The 14,913-nt window shown below is 36.9% G+C and overlaps 1 protein-coding gene across 1 annotated transcript in view; it reads right to left on the bottom strand.

Annotated features, from left to right (window-relative positions):
• The window catches only part of cacna1eb (calcium channel, voltage-dependent, R type, alpha 1E subunit b), a 145,462-nt gene that overhangs the window by 65,303 nt on the left and 65,246 nt on the right, over window positions 1–14,913 (bottom strand). Inside the window, exons 13-20 of the mRNA XM_067452214.1 lie at window positions 13,337–13,449; window positions 13,002–13,133; window positions 9,299–9,368; window positions 8,815–8,932; window positions 8,145–8,212; window positions 6,729–6,796; window positions 1,637–2,371; window positions 1,089–1,363 (exon numbers count right to left, since the gene is read on the bottom strand). Coding sequence (XP_067308315.1) covers window positions 1,089–1,363; window positions 1,637–2,371; window positions 6,729–6,796; window positions 8,145–8,212; window positions 8,815–8,932; window positions 9,299–9,368; window positions 13,002–13,133; window positions 13,337–13,449 — 1,579 coding nt within the window. The remainder of the gene's footprint in view (window positions 1–1,088; window positions 1,364–1,636; window positions 2,372–6,728; window positions 6,797–8,144; window positions 8,213–8,814; window positions 8,933–9,298; window positions 9,369–13,001; window positions 13,134–13,336; window positions 13,450–14,913) is intronic.

Below are 14,913 nucleotides of genomic sequence, written 5' to 3'. Positions count from 1 at the left end.
AATTAAAGTGTTATCTACATTTGTAGTTTTGCAAATGCATTTGTCACCACAGGACAAGATTTAAAATTGACTAGTCATGGCAAATTTTAAAATTGTGACCAGTTACACATTCTTAGATAAACTTGTAAAAGGGGGGAGAACACATTAACAATAAAGACTATGCTAACCAAACTTCATAGTATTTGCTGCATACCTGTTACTTTATATGTTAGACACATTAGGGGTTTTATATTATAATATCAATATTATATTGATATCACTAACATTATAAGGATCTTTTGTTTACTATCTAACTGTTTTGGTTTGGTACTTAAAGGTGCACTATACAACTTTCTGTCCACTTGAGGGCGCCTATTTAAAACAAAGGCATAGTTGATTGACACCAAGTTTGAGCGCAGCATCTTGGGACATGTGGTCTTCACCTCACAGCCGGTGGAAAATAGTTCATGGATGCGGTTATTAACGTTACTGTAGTGTAAAGCAGAGCAGGAACGAGTGTTGTGGAGCTGAGCACGGCCGCTGGACTGATTGTTATACAAACACCAGCCTCGCGAACACCAGGACTTTTATTATGACGGGACGGGACACAGTCGCCGAGCGTGCGCACTATTTCCGCTTTTCATGAGTATAAGGTAAAGCAGCTCTGTTAATCATATTAGATACATTTAAGTGTGTTTAAAATGATGTTATGACATTACTCGTTGTTCGCTAGGTGCTGCTGTGACATGTTCACACTTCTAGGAGTAAAGCGCTTCTGCCCAATAAAACTGAGGGTAACGCAAATATGAAGCAAATGATAGCCGACTTCCTCAAAAGCTATGCTGACACATCCCGGGTCCTTGGTTAAAATAGCAATTTTCTCACAATTTACAAATAGTTGGAAACATTTGGGATATTGTATGTACTCAACTGAACAAAATATATAATACTGGCCTAGTGTTTTTTGGATATTTTACTGAAAAAATACTACATTGTGCACCTTTAATTTCCAAAGCATGCGAAACTCTAGAAATTGGTATGATAAAACAGAAAAAAACAGAAGCAGGATGGATGGATGTATGTATGAATTTAACAGACAGTTAAAATACCAGTCATTGGTGCCATTTCCAACAAAGGCTGGGTTGATGTTTCTCGTTTAATGCTGGTTTCTGTTATACCCTCATCCTGGTTAAGATAGCTGCCGTTGTTCTCAATGTCTGAGACATCCCCTGTGATGTATTTAGATTCTGATGAAAAGTCGTCTTTGTGCCTGTGAAACTGGGTTTCCTGGCTTTCAGCTTGATCCTCAATTCCAGAACAGACAGACTGAAGCTCCTGATGGCCAGATGCTAGGGAAAGTCCTGTCCCATCACCCACAAACTCCCTAAAACACAAAATGACCAGGCGTAAATGTTTGATCATAAAAAAATATCTAACGTAATTTTGCTCTGTGCTGTACCTTGCTGAGCAACTCCAACAAGTAGAAAACCAAGCTGTTACTTTCAACAATAATTCTCCCACTAACATTTCTAAATCCAATTATTAGTTCTTTACCAAACAGAATGTCAGTAACAGAATGTCAACAGTGACAGAAGGTAAACTAGCATGTGAACTTCGTAACTTTATAAATAAAAATGAGTCGTGATGGCAGTCTTACCTTTGGCATTCCTCCTGGTTCTCAGTTTGCTTTCCAGACATTATTTCAGTTTCATGTATGTTCATCATGTTTTTAGTCTGCGTTTCCTCCATTTTATCCTCACCCTCTTCAGCCTGTTTCTCGCTGCACCCAATTTGGTGGTGATTCTCTGCATTTCTACTCTCTGTTCTGTACTCTCGATGTCGGTGCCGTTTGTGTCGACCACCCTCTGCTACCCCTGCAGCGGCAGCAGCCCGAAACTTTCTTGCCACACGATGCCTCCTCTCTGTATTTGAATGGTGGTTATTAACACTTGGCCTCTCCTCTAGTCCCGATCCCATCAGGGGCAACGGCTCAGACTCTGGAGGTTCAGGGAGAGGAATTGTGATAGACATGGGTGGCTCTGGCAGGGGAATCCCCACAGACATTGGTGATTCTGGCAAGTGTAAAGGGCTTGTCTCAGTAGACATGCAGCTCTGTTGGTGATGATCACTCACTGGAGTGTCCAACTGATCCTCTGTGGGACTGCCAAACAGTACCTCACGACTAGCCATCTGGCGACGTTTCCGCAGCTGGTTCGTCCTTTGCTCCCAGACGGACATGTTAATCTTTTTGCGTCTCTCACGCCGACCAGCAAAAGCATTCACAGGCTGCTCTTCCGCTTGCTTGCAAGCAGGTTCCTCCTCTGCCTCTGCAGGAGACGGTCGTCCTCGGTGGATGGCACGCTTCCTGTACAAGTAAGGTCTCCTTCTCCTTCTGTGTGGATATGTTATATCTCAGTCACAGGAGTTATATCATTTGCAGCATGCATAATCACAATGCACAAGGGTGTGTGATACAAATCAAGAAATTAGAATAAAAACAATGGCTATCGATTCAGGCTAAATAAAACGGAGAAAAACCAGGGGAAAGAGAAAACCAGGGGAAAATTCTTGCATAATAAAAACAAACAGAAGAAACTAAATAAGAGAAACAGAGTGCAGAAAGGATCTACATGTCAGCAGGTAATTTGGAGTGTTAATGAGATGGACAATGCAATGTTAATGGCAGACACAACAGATAAAAAGATACATAGACAGGTTTACTTACAATTATGCGTATTCTTTTGTTGTCCATGAAATCAAATAAATGATTAATTGAAAATAAGCCATTAGTGTATTTGTAGATAAGACAAACCAAACAATCCATATTGCCAGACTGCACACAAGTCAACTCATAATTGGCTAAAAAAATCTGACTGTCCTAAAGTTTAGCTTAAACCTGAATCAAACTCAACTGAACAAGCTAATCGAGGTATTTGAGATCACTAGAAAGTACAGACAGGTGAGTTGATTAAGGTTGGAGCTAAACTCTGAAGAACAGTGGACCTCGAGGGCCAGAGTTGAGAAATGTTAAAGGGTTTTTAAGCACTTCAATACCATTAATGCCACATCAAACATTTTTCACACATTTTGTGAAATGCACAAATTGTAATCAATGTTTAGGAGGAGTTTTGTCCAGGGGTTTTGGTAGTATACATTTATGTGTCTTAATATTGCAATAGCTTAATTATAGGTCCATTATTATGTGCCCTTTGTCTCGTACAATTGTCTTGTTGCCCTGAGCAACTCTTTTTAACAAAAACTTTTCTACTTATAAAACCCACACAATTCAGACTAGACAGGTAACCAGCTACAGGAGAAGCATAACTGTTAATAACTTTAAGCTGAACGTGCCATGTTGCAAACATTTTAGAGAAAAGAGAAACTGGTCTAAAAAATTAACTGTACTTGAAATAAAAATGATAATTATTTGTCTAGTGGATGTGTTTCTCTGTTGCCCAAAACATCACTCAGTGGAGATCAGAACCAAAATTTCTTCTCTACTGACAAAAGATGCACAGTTGTGCTCAATACTTTTGATTACTATGTTAAAATAGCCAAGCTTCTATAATATTAAAAATGTCTCAGGTTAGGACTGTAACCATTGTTCCCTGTGAAGGGAATGAGCACTGCGTCAATGAAGTAACGGTGTATGAACGCCTCTGCGTGATTGTCGTGAACCACATGTGAAATCCATCCCATGGCATGGCGAAACGTCATCCTAAAGATCTCTTAAAGCCAGAATAAACACAGTCTTCAGAGTGAGAAACCAAACCTTTTAATAACTGGGTCCAGTTGCCAATTTCCACAACAAAAAGTGAATACTCTTACTTTACTTTAGATTGATTGCAGTCTACTTACATTCCTAACAAGCATTCCACAAAAACATGTTGAGGGGGCTCCAGGAACAATGTTGAGAACAAGGAATTTCTTTCAATAAGCGCTGCACTGGAGTAGTGCCTAAACAACATTTTGAGGTACTTACTGACTTTAAAATTCCTGAGTACATACAACCTGCTCAAAGACTAAACATCATGGTACTCCAGGATAATTGGCACTGTAAAAAGAATACTGTCATTCCCATTGAAAAATCACTTACACCCAGTTCTTCCTATGTAATACTAATGGTTAAAATCAATGGCTTAAAGGTTCACAAAGTCAAAACCTAAAATAGCAAAGAACCTTCAGTGATTGTTAGTCTTTGCAAACCTTTACTGCATGGTCATCAGAAAGTTAAGTACAAATGTAGCTCTCTTGACTTGTGTGCTGAAAAAAAGTTCTCAGAACATAAACATGTTTAACCACTGAACAAATACTAAAACACCCAAATCAATTGCGACCCATTGTGATTGTAATTGATGTCACATTAGTGCTATACTGACACCCCAGGCTTACACCCCAGGCCTTCTCATAGTCCCACCCCAATGAAAAAAAAAATAAGAGGAAGGCTGTTCTATTGGAGTGGTGACACTCAGTATGTTTACATGGACAACAATATTCCGACATTAACCTGATTAACCCTCTGGGGTTCTTCGGTCATTTCTGACCCGAATTTTTTTTTGAAAGAAATGTTAAAAATCGTAGCTTCATCTGAATGGTACGAAACTTGGTGAGGGTATTGGTACTTGGTATATGGACAGAAAAAAAAATTGGGGACAGGATTGGAAAAGTCTAAGTGGTCGTAAAAAAAATAGTCACACTCGGGGCCTTCGGGTCAAAAAAGACCCCCATAGGAAATGAATGGGAAATTGGCAAAAATATGAAAATACAGAGTTTTTTGTGCATATAATCTACAAATCAGCCAGGATGCAGAAAAAAAGGACTCAACAGTGAAGGGGTGAATCTCTAAAACATCAAGAGTGCAAAACAGACAAACAAAAACTCACACACACACACACACACACAGGTTCTGTAATGCACTCTAGTGGTAAAAATGTGCTATTGCGTGATAAAAATGCTCACTGTGTCCACCAGATGGCACCAATCAAATAAGAAAAATGCTTTCATGAGGCCTAGGCTTGACTCTAAAATGAAATACAGCTTTAATAAAAAAAGGAAAAAATAAATAAAATAAAATTCTATTATATTCAATGGGAAAAAATGGGTCATAATTATTGCATAAATATTATTTATAAATCATAAAATTATCTCAAAACACCAAAAAAGAAAAGAAAAAATATTATTGAACAAAAATATATTTCATTGATTTTACTCAATTTTTTTTTTTTTTGATTCCCGACCTCCGGGTCCTTTTAGACCCGAAGGTCCTGAGTGTGACCCATAAATGAAGAACCCCAGAGGGTTAAAACAATACTCTGATTAAGAAACTCCCACGTAAATAACCATTTCTGATTACCATAATCCGGTTAAAGTCATACTTCAAGTAAACACAAAACAAATAAACAGAGCAATTCCAAGGGTTCTCGCACCTTTGTGCCCGGGCTCAAACAAAGACAGGTGGAGTATTCCTACTTTAGTCGCATTATCAAAGTGCATTATAGACAAATACACACCTAATCACATTATTAATGTTGCTTGGGAGTTTTTGCCAAATTTTGCAACAGGATACACACACACGAAAGTGGTCAACCAATTGAAAAAAAAAGCATGGCTTCAAACAACTCTCTCTAAAAGTTGTAGGTCACTAGGAACTTTGTGTTGATCAAAACTGGATATTTCCTCACTTCTACTTTTCAACCTGGCGAATACTAAACAATTTTTCATATGCTTACAATAAGCAAATCAGCAGTTTAACACTGCCTAGTGTGCCATTTTCATGGATTATGACATGCTCGTTAATTACATTGAATTACAGCCTCCGACTTCTGGCAGTCAGAAATTTTGGGTAGCAGTCCTATGGTGTGACTACTTGCATGATGCCAGTCTACAGAGGATCCAGTAGGAGGACAGAAACGAATGCTGCAATTGACACGCCAACTATGATCAACCTCTTCACAATGGCATAAAAGAGAAAGAGCAAAAGAGCATGGACTGACACACAATACTCAACACTGTCCAAGTCTCATTATGTTGTATCATAGGCAAGAAAAAAAAAGAAAGGAAGGAAGAAACAGACGATCTGGCCCAAAGCCAGTGTGAAGATAGTCAGGCGCAAAACCACAGAAAGAATCCAATGTTTTTTTTTTTGTTTTTTTTTCTCGCTTTGACTTTTCGTTTACGGACTTCTTTGATTTTAGGTATTGTACTTTAAAATCTAAACTCCACCGTCTACTCTACTAAATAAAAGTGTATAATCACTTAAGCTCTAATAACATATAGATTTTTTTTGTCTTTAAAATAAGCCCAATATTCCCCCTTTGGTGTAGGCGCTTGAGTTTCCTAGCAACTCAAGATTAAAAAATAAATAAAAAATAATGAAATTCTTATGAATATTTAAAGAAAAAGAAAAAAAATGATACCTTCCAATTTACCAATTTAAGTGTTTTTTGTGTTCTTCCCTATCCAATTTGACCAGAACCAATACTGATCAAAAACGTGACAGACAAATGGTACATTCATATATGACACTTCTGTTCATGTGTTTGATGGGTCTGAAAAAGTACACAGTAGCATTGTGTCATCATGGTTTAAAAGCATGTCTGAAGCACAAGAAGATTTGCAACAGTCAATAACAAATTCTTGCTAGTTACTTTTAAGGCTTTCTCTTACCAGCTTCTTAATACATGATATGAAACAGCATCCTTAATTTGAAAAGTAGCATATGACAGAGCAAAAAAAAAAAAAACACTTACTCTGAGAGGCCGAATTCTCTGCTTTTATAACGCTGATTGAAGAACTCTTCTTCCTCCTCCTCTTCTTCCTAACACAAAGTATACCTCTTCAATATAACAGAATACACTATGAACTAGCATTAAAAACATTGTTACTGTTATACTATACATTAGTATTTCTTAAACACATAAATACTAATGGTATACAAAAAAAAATTCACACAAAAGTTAATGCACTGGATACATTATTTAAATGTATATTAATGAGAAACATACATAATGTTATTATTTTATAAATCATTTTCTAGAGCAAAGTCAGTGTCATTGTTACAGATGTGTGTAGTAGATAAGTGCACAGAGACGAAGGACAACAGGAAACAGGTATTTAATCAGGAAACTCAGGAACACACTTCCTGCGTCCCAATTCGCATACTATCCATCCTAAATAGTATTCGAAAATATAATTAGTATGTCCCAAATCGTAGTATGTTGAATAGAGTATTCCAAAGATTCCAGGATGATTTACTATTTCCGGTCCGAATTTGTAGTATGGATCGATGGGCACTCTAACGGATGATATAGCCCACAACCCGTTGCGAGTTGGACGAGGATTCGGTTAGAACTACAAACGTGGATAAAAAGCGTTAAAAAACTACAAACATGACGGATGTGCGAGTTCGATGGTTAAGTAGAGAAGTTTAGATAAAGGGGTTTGAGTCACCAACTATCAATATTTAACCCGACAAAAATATATTTATTCAGTGTTGTCCACATTATATTTCACCTGCAGCAGCATTGGGAACTTTTTTAATGACACGTTTGGCCATTAACTTTTAAATGCATCATTATATTTAAACTGCAAACCCATAAGGAGATCTCTGACACACAAAGACCCACACATGGCAGAACAACGAGCGGCTACATTTCTCTCCGATACAGTAGGAGATTAAACTGAATGTGGAGGATTTGAACTGTGACGAATCTGACGATGATTGACAGGGCAGATAAACGGTGACGGGATGCTCGTAACTAAGCGACAGAGTTTGTTAAAGATGGAGAAGTAGTATGTCCCGAAGCTTGCATACTTTTCTGATACACACTCAAAAGTATATACCTTTTCTTCACAAAAAGAGTACATACTTTTAGGACATAGTATAAGTAGGCAAATTGGGACGCAGCAACAGTTCACATCTACATACAAACGAGAACCGACAAACACTGAGGGCAAACTGAGGGTTTAAATACACAGGGCAAATGAGGATAACGAGGTGCAGGTGAAGGACAAGGCACAGGTGACTGACATGACTAATTAACCAAACTGGGAAGAAACACAAGCTAAACCAAAACAGACAAGACAGGCATACGTGTGACAGTCATATTATATTTACATGTTTATTAGACAACTGTTATGCACAATGTCATGTTTAATTCTCTTACCTTAGTTAGTTCCTGTGCATTGGCAAGATTATCCACCGCAATAGCCAAGAATACATTAAGCAGTGTGTCTTTTCACAGCATTGTCAAGAATGTAGGTACTATTTGAGCAGATGTTTCAAACTTGCAACGCTTTTTGGTAACACTTTTTACAGTGTCATTGTTACACGTTACATGTAGTTACTGTACACTCTAAAAAATGCTGGGTTAAAAACAACCCAAGTTTGGTTGAAAATGGACAAACCCAGTGATTGGGTTGTTTTAACCCAGTGGTTGGGTTAAATATTTGCTTAAAACAACCCAATTGCTAAGTTAAAACAATCTAGTCACTGAGTAAAAACAACCCAATTGCTAGGTTAAAACAACCCAATTGTTGGGGTTTCCCATTTTCAACCCAACTTGGGTTGTTTTTAACCCACCATTTTTTAGAGTGTAGTTATAACTATCAATTATGCATAAATAAATGCAACTAACCCTAAACAAACCCCTATGTATAACCCTAACTCTATAGTAAAAACATGTAGTTAATTGTTATTACTCAGTGTTGTTACTCTTAAATGTATAATTATACTATATACAACATATACAGCAATATATTTCCCTCATCTAGTATGTTTTAATTCTATCAAATATTTTTTTCACATAGAAAATAGTCATGGCTAAAAAAGGATACAGTTCCCAAACAAGGTTAAAACAATAAAGTAGATCGAGGACCACATCCCATACTGCACTCCTCCTTGTGAGCGTATCCCATTGTACATCACCTCATTCCAGTCTTCTCCAGTAAGAATCTATGTTGAATTAAGAAATTCAAAAAGAGCACTTCAAATAATAGAAATAATTAAGGCGTAAGCACTTTATGTGAGCTAATTTGAAAAAATATAATTCATTATATAATTAAATAATATCATTTTTAATTTAATCCCAACAAATGTAGTCCCATTCTTGATGTAAACATCAATCAAGTTGCAAACGGATGGACAAAATGGCAGCCACTATGCAGCTTCAATATATCTATAATACAGATATTCTCACCAACTGTTTAAAAGATTTGCAGCATAAGTTGAGTATGAGGTGAACAAAAGAATCAAAAGTATTTACATTGTTCACGTTCCAATGAAGAACAGCACAGAGTATAGTGATCTGAAGAGGCATACCTGAAAGACGGTCATGATGGCAGCTGGAAACGTGTCAAAATTAGTAGGAGTGTAATCTTCAAAAATGAACCTGTGGAAGAGAAAAGGCTGTTTCAACTGATTTAGCTTAAATTACATTTGTTTTTGTCATCTTTGTAAGCATCCATATAATTGACTGCAAATGTAACCTTTTGTTATTGCTTGACGCACAGACCTATTGCTCTTGTGAGTCAATAGCACTTTATTTTTGTATATATTAGAGCTTGCACAACGATACATTTTTACTAGTCAATTATTCAGCGTGTCAGAATTTACCATGTATAAATCACTCACAACATGTCGCGCAGCAACAGCGTCTTTGCTGTTTCTGGCAAGTCCAGCAGTGCATTGATGAAAAGTGTGAGAGTGGAGAGAATGTCTGCATGAGACGATGTAGGTGGGAAAAGAAAGTGTGCATATCTCCATTGACAGAACCAAGCTGCTCGCATTGTCACAAGTTATTGTCTTCAGTGTATTCAGTGTGGTTCACTTATATTTTGTGAAAGCACTCTGGGTTTTCTTTATTTTTGTTTATCTGTAATTTCATATAGGCCTGTCAATTACGGTATATTTTTAAAGCTAATGTCACACAGTTTCTCTGAAACAAGAGGAATGTTCCTTCTGTTGTCACCATGCATTGAACAAGCACAAATTAGGGTATGTGATCGACTAGTTAACACACACACACACACACACACACACAGTGTCATGTGGTGGCAGGACTAGTTGAGTAGTTGACTAGTTGGTGCAAACCTGTGTTTGTGTATGTGAAGACTGTAAGGCTTTATAAGGTAGGTCTTGAGGCTCCTTTTAAATGTCCTTTTCCCCTTTACATTTATTTTAAGTGTATGTTTTAAAGGGTTAGTTCACCCCAAAATGAAAATTCTGTCATTAATTCTTCTCCCTCATGCTATTCCAAACCCGTAAGACCTTTGTTCATCTTTGGAACACAAATTAAGACATTTTTGATGAAATCCGAGAGCTCTCTGACTACTCCATAGACATCCATGTAATTAACACTTTAAGGCCCAGGAAGCTAGCAAAAGCATTATTAATCCGTTGTTGTCACACACATGCGTCGTGGTGCTCTCATGAACAGCATCAGCTGCCATCCCAAACGAAACAAAAATATATTGCAGTATATTGGAAAATATCATGTAATACATTAGGCAATATATTCACATGGAATTTAATATTTATATTCTCCAATATATTGCAATATATGAAAGCGGCAATCATTTGTATATTTTGCAATATATTACAGGAATATATAATATATTGTATAATACCATCAATATATTATTCCATGTATTTACAATATATTATAATATATTTCAAGTGATATATTGGTAAATATATTATCCTTTCGTAAGGGGTAGAACTTGAAATCTCTATATTTACAACGTAAACTGCATAGGAGACTGACACAGACTAGATAAAATTGTTGAATAAAGTTGTTATTTTTGTTTGTTTTTGCACTCAAAAAGTATCCTCGTCTTTTCATTAAATTAAGGGCAAACCAATGGAGTCACATGGACTATTTTAACAATGTTTTTCCTATCTTTCTGGAACTTGAACTGAATTTTGAATTATTGGACAGAAAAGCTCCACAAGTAGTAACCTATAATACTGTCTAACACTTGATGACTGCTCTGTCAAGCCCTCGTCGTCAGTGAGGAACCTGGGTGTGCTTTTCGATACTTATCTTTCATTTGAAAGCCACGTTTCTAGCATCTGTATAACTGCATTCTACCATCTTATAAATGTATCTAAATTAAGGCACATGCTTTCATTGCAAAATGCTGAACAGTTAGTTCATGCGTTCATGAGCTCAAGGCTAGATTATTGTAAAGCTCTACTGGGTGGTTGCCCTGCTCGCTTTATAAACAAACTCCAACTAGTCCAAAACACAGCAGCTAGAGTTCTAACTAGAACCAGGAAGTATGATAATATTAGCCCAGTTCTGTCAACACTGCACTTGCTCCCTATTAAACAAGCATATGTTTTAAATCTTGCTTATTACTTACAAAGCACTAAATGATTTAGCTCCCCAGTACTTAAGGGAGCTCTTAACACATTATACTCCATCACGTCTATTGCAGTCTCAAAACTCTGGCCAGTTGATAATGCAGTCTTTCTAGGATTGTTCTGGAAGCAGACTCACTATGTCAGTTTAAATTTAGACTAAAAATGCATCTTTTTACTATAGCATACACATTTTTAACTTACATTATTCAAATCAATTGACTGATTGTAAGGCTGCATTAACTAGGTCAGCCCGAACCAGGAACACTTCCCATAACACCTGAGATACTTGTTACATCATAAAAAGAGTGGCATCTACACTAACGTTAGTCTCTCTGTTTATCCCAAGCTTTACTGCAGTTGGCCGGATCCAGGCTGTGTCCGGATCGGATGGTGGACCTGCGCCTGAACATTACTAGTGCATCCTGGAGTGTCTGCTGAGCCTGTGTCAATTGTTGTCTTCTCTGAATTTGCCTTACCGGCACATTATCTTTAATATACCCGTCTCCAGCGCGGCGACTCCGATCTTTCAAATATACATATTCTTGTGTTTTTGTCGTGCCATCCTCAATAAACACGTCTTTTGCATGATACCAAATTTTTTTTGAATATTCCGATCTAATATGATTTCTTACATGAAATGTGGCCAGAATAATAATCATACACTGTTGAATAATAGGCCAGAGGAGAACTGCATGGCACCCCAACTGAGTCTGGTTTCTCCCAAGGTTTATTTTTCTCCATCATGCCCTGATGGAGTTTTGGTTCCTTGCCACTGTCGCCTTTGGCTTGGCTTGCTCAGTTGGGGACACTAAAATTATGATCCAACAGCCTTAGACCTAATGGGTTGGTATCATAGCTATCAAAATCCAGTGTTCGGCATTTTGGGTACGTGAGTTTTTGTTGTAGATGTCTTAAAAAATAAAAAATAAAAAATTATTGTTGTGTATTGTGCTAATTAATTGAGATTTCTTACAGCTCTTACAGGTTGTTGGCCTTGTCTGTTTCGTTGCTTCTATTACTCTCCCCTTTTTTGTAAGTCGCTTTGGATAAAAGCGTCTGCTAAATGATTAAATGTAAATGTAAATGATCCAAGTTATTCAACTAAATATACAAATAAAATTAATTAGGTCTTATTTAATTTTATAATACTGATCTGCCAACATTGTCTCTATATGATAAATTAAAATAAGCTGATAACACCATTTTCTCCAAAACGACTGTACAGCTGAATCAAATTTTGTTGCAATATTGTCCTGTTTAACACTGTGAAGCTGCATTGAAACAATCGTCATTGTAAAAGCGCTATAATAAATAATGTTGATTGATTGATTGATTGATTGATTGATTGATTGATTGATTGATTGATTGATTGATTGATTGATTGATTGATTGATTGATTGATTGATTGAAAGTGTTAATTAAATAGAGGGGTCTGGAGGGGTCAGAGAGTTCTCGGATTTAATCAAAAATCTGAATTTGTGTTCAGAATATGAATAAACTAAGGTTTTACAGATTTGGAACAACATGAGGGTGAGTAATTAATGACAGAATTTTCATTTTGGGGTGTACTAACCCTTTAATGAATTGGTGTAATGTTTTTTGTCATATTTTAGTACAGTATATATTGGTTTTATATTTGGTAGTATCAATTTCTCACCTGCCACCAAACAGCTGCATGCCAAGTAAAGCGAAGACTACGATAAACAGGAAGAGGAGGAAGAGCAAACTGATGATTGACTTCATGGAGCTCATGAGGGACACCACCAAGTTCCGTAAGGATGACCAATACCTGATAAAACAAAATACATGTTTTTCACATTGTCATTATTTGACCTTAGCTTTGTATCCGAGAGAGAACGTAGCAGACACATCTGTTGTATATGCCTGCTGATGTCTTTATGTTGTTTAATGTAAATGTCAATTGCATTTGCTGGCAGCCATCATGCTAAAACTTCCTTAAATGAATACCTTGGATAAATGTTATGAACTTACTTTGTTATCTTAAAGATTCGTAGCAGACGCAAAGCTCTGAGGACACTGATGCCAAAAGACACTCCAGGCCTGAAGAATCCCCAAACCACTTCAAAAATACTTCCTACAATCACCTGCACAAAACGCATCAAATTATGCTTTGATAATTTCATCAGACATATGGGTTGCATGACTATTTTGTTTGATTAGGTTTAACTCAATAGAGTTTCTATTTACGTAGACTAAGTGTAAATAGCCTGCTTTCTTAGTGGAGGCTATATACACTAACGTCTGTTTTCTTCCAGACAAAATTATGGAAGATGCTTTATTGTTAACATTAGCCATAGTGTAGGGGTAAATCACATAATAGATAGTTTGACACAAATCGAACTGAGTTTAAATCCATCTTTTACCAAACTCGCTCCACTCCCTTTTTTCATCACATACTACGGTGGCCCAGTAGTAACAGTAGTGCAGCCGTACTAAATTAAACCACAACACAACGAAATCGCCACAACACAACAGAATTAAACCACAACGCAAAGAAATCGCCATAACACAACGGATATAACCCACAACACAACAAAACCGCCGCAACACAATGGAAACAAGGCACATCACAACAAAATCGCCACAACACAACGGAATCCCCACAACGGAAATGCTCCCGACCTCGAGGGGGCTCTCGGAGTGCAAAAAAGTTAGTTTTCCTTGCCATTGCTCTATAGATTGGCCAGTCTTACAAATATATAAACACTACGATCAGTTTTACCAGTGTGTAACCATTGTATATCGACATGAAATATCAATTCAAACTCACCTACATGCATTATAGCTGCATATTTAACGTTATACTTATACATACGTTATACAAAATATGTCTGCCAATTCCACCAAGTGGTTGAAACATATAATTTTATGAATTAAAATGACTTTTTTGTTGTTGTTTAAATGTTCAAATGTTGTGCATTATTGAGTCAGTTTTTTTAGAATACAACAAAGCTGTGGAATCTCTTGGGCATCAAGCGCCGTGACAGCGTGTAAAAGCGTTTTTGTGTACAAATATGCAGCTATAAATCATGTAGGTGATTTTGAATTGATATTTCATGTTGATATTTAATGGTTGCACACTTAAAACTGATCGTAGTGTTTATATATTTGTAAGACTGGCCAATCTACAGAGAACAATGGCAAGGGAAATTAATTTTATTGCACTCCGAGAGCCCCCTCGTAGTCGGGAGCATTTTCGTTGTGTTGTGGTGATTCCGTTGTGTTGTGGCTCGTTTCCATTGTGTTGTGATGATTCCATTGTGTTGTGATGATTCCATTGTGTTGTGATGATTCCATTGTGTTGTGATGATTCCATTGTGTTGTGCCTTGTTTCCGTTGTGGCGATTTTGTTGTGCTGTGGGTTAAATCCGTTGTGTTATAGCGATTTCTTTGAGTTATGGTTTAATTCCGTTGTGTTGTGGCGATTTCATGTGTTGTGGTTTAATTTAGTACGGCTGCACTACTGGGCCACCGTAAATAAGGCATAATCCATTTAATAATAATAAAAAATAATAATTTACACTCTGTGTTATTATTGCATACTGTAT

Source organism: Pseudorasbora parva, chromosome 9, assembly GCF_024679245.1.
Source record: "Pseudorasbora parva isolate DD20220531a chromosome 9, ASM2467924v1, whole genome shotgun sequence".
Taxonomy (NCBI): domain Eukaryota; kingdom Metazoa; phylum Chordata; class Actinopteri; order Cypriniformes; family Gobionidae; genus Pseudorasbora; species Pseudorasbora parva.
Note: the sequence above shows the minus strand (reverse complement) of the source record. Positions and strands in the feature narration are given on the sequence as shown.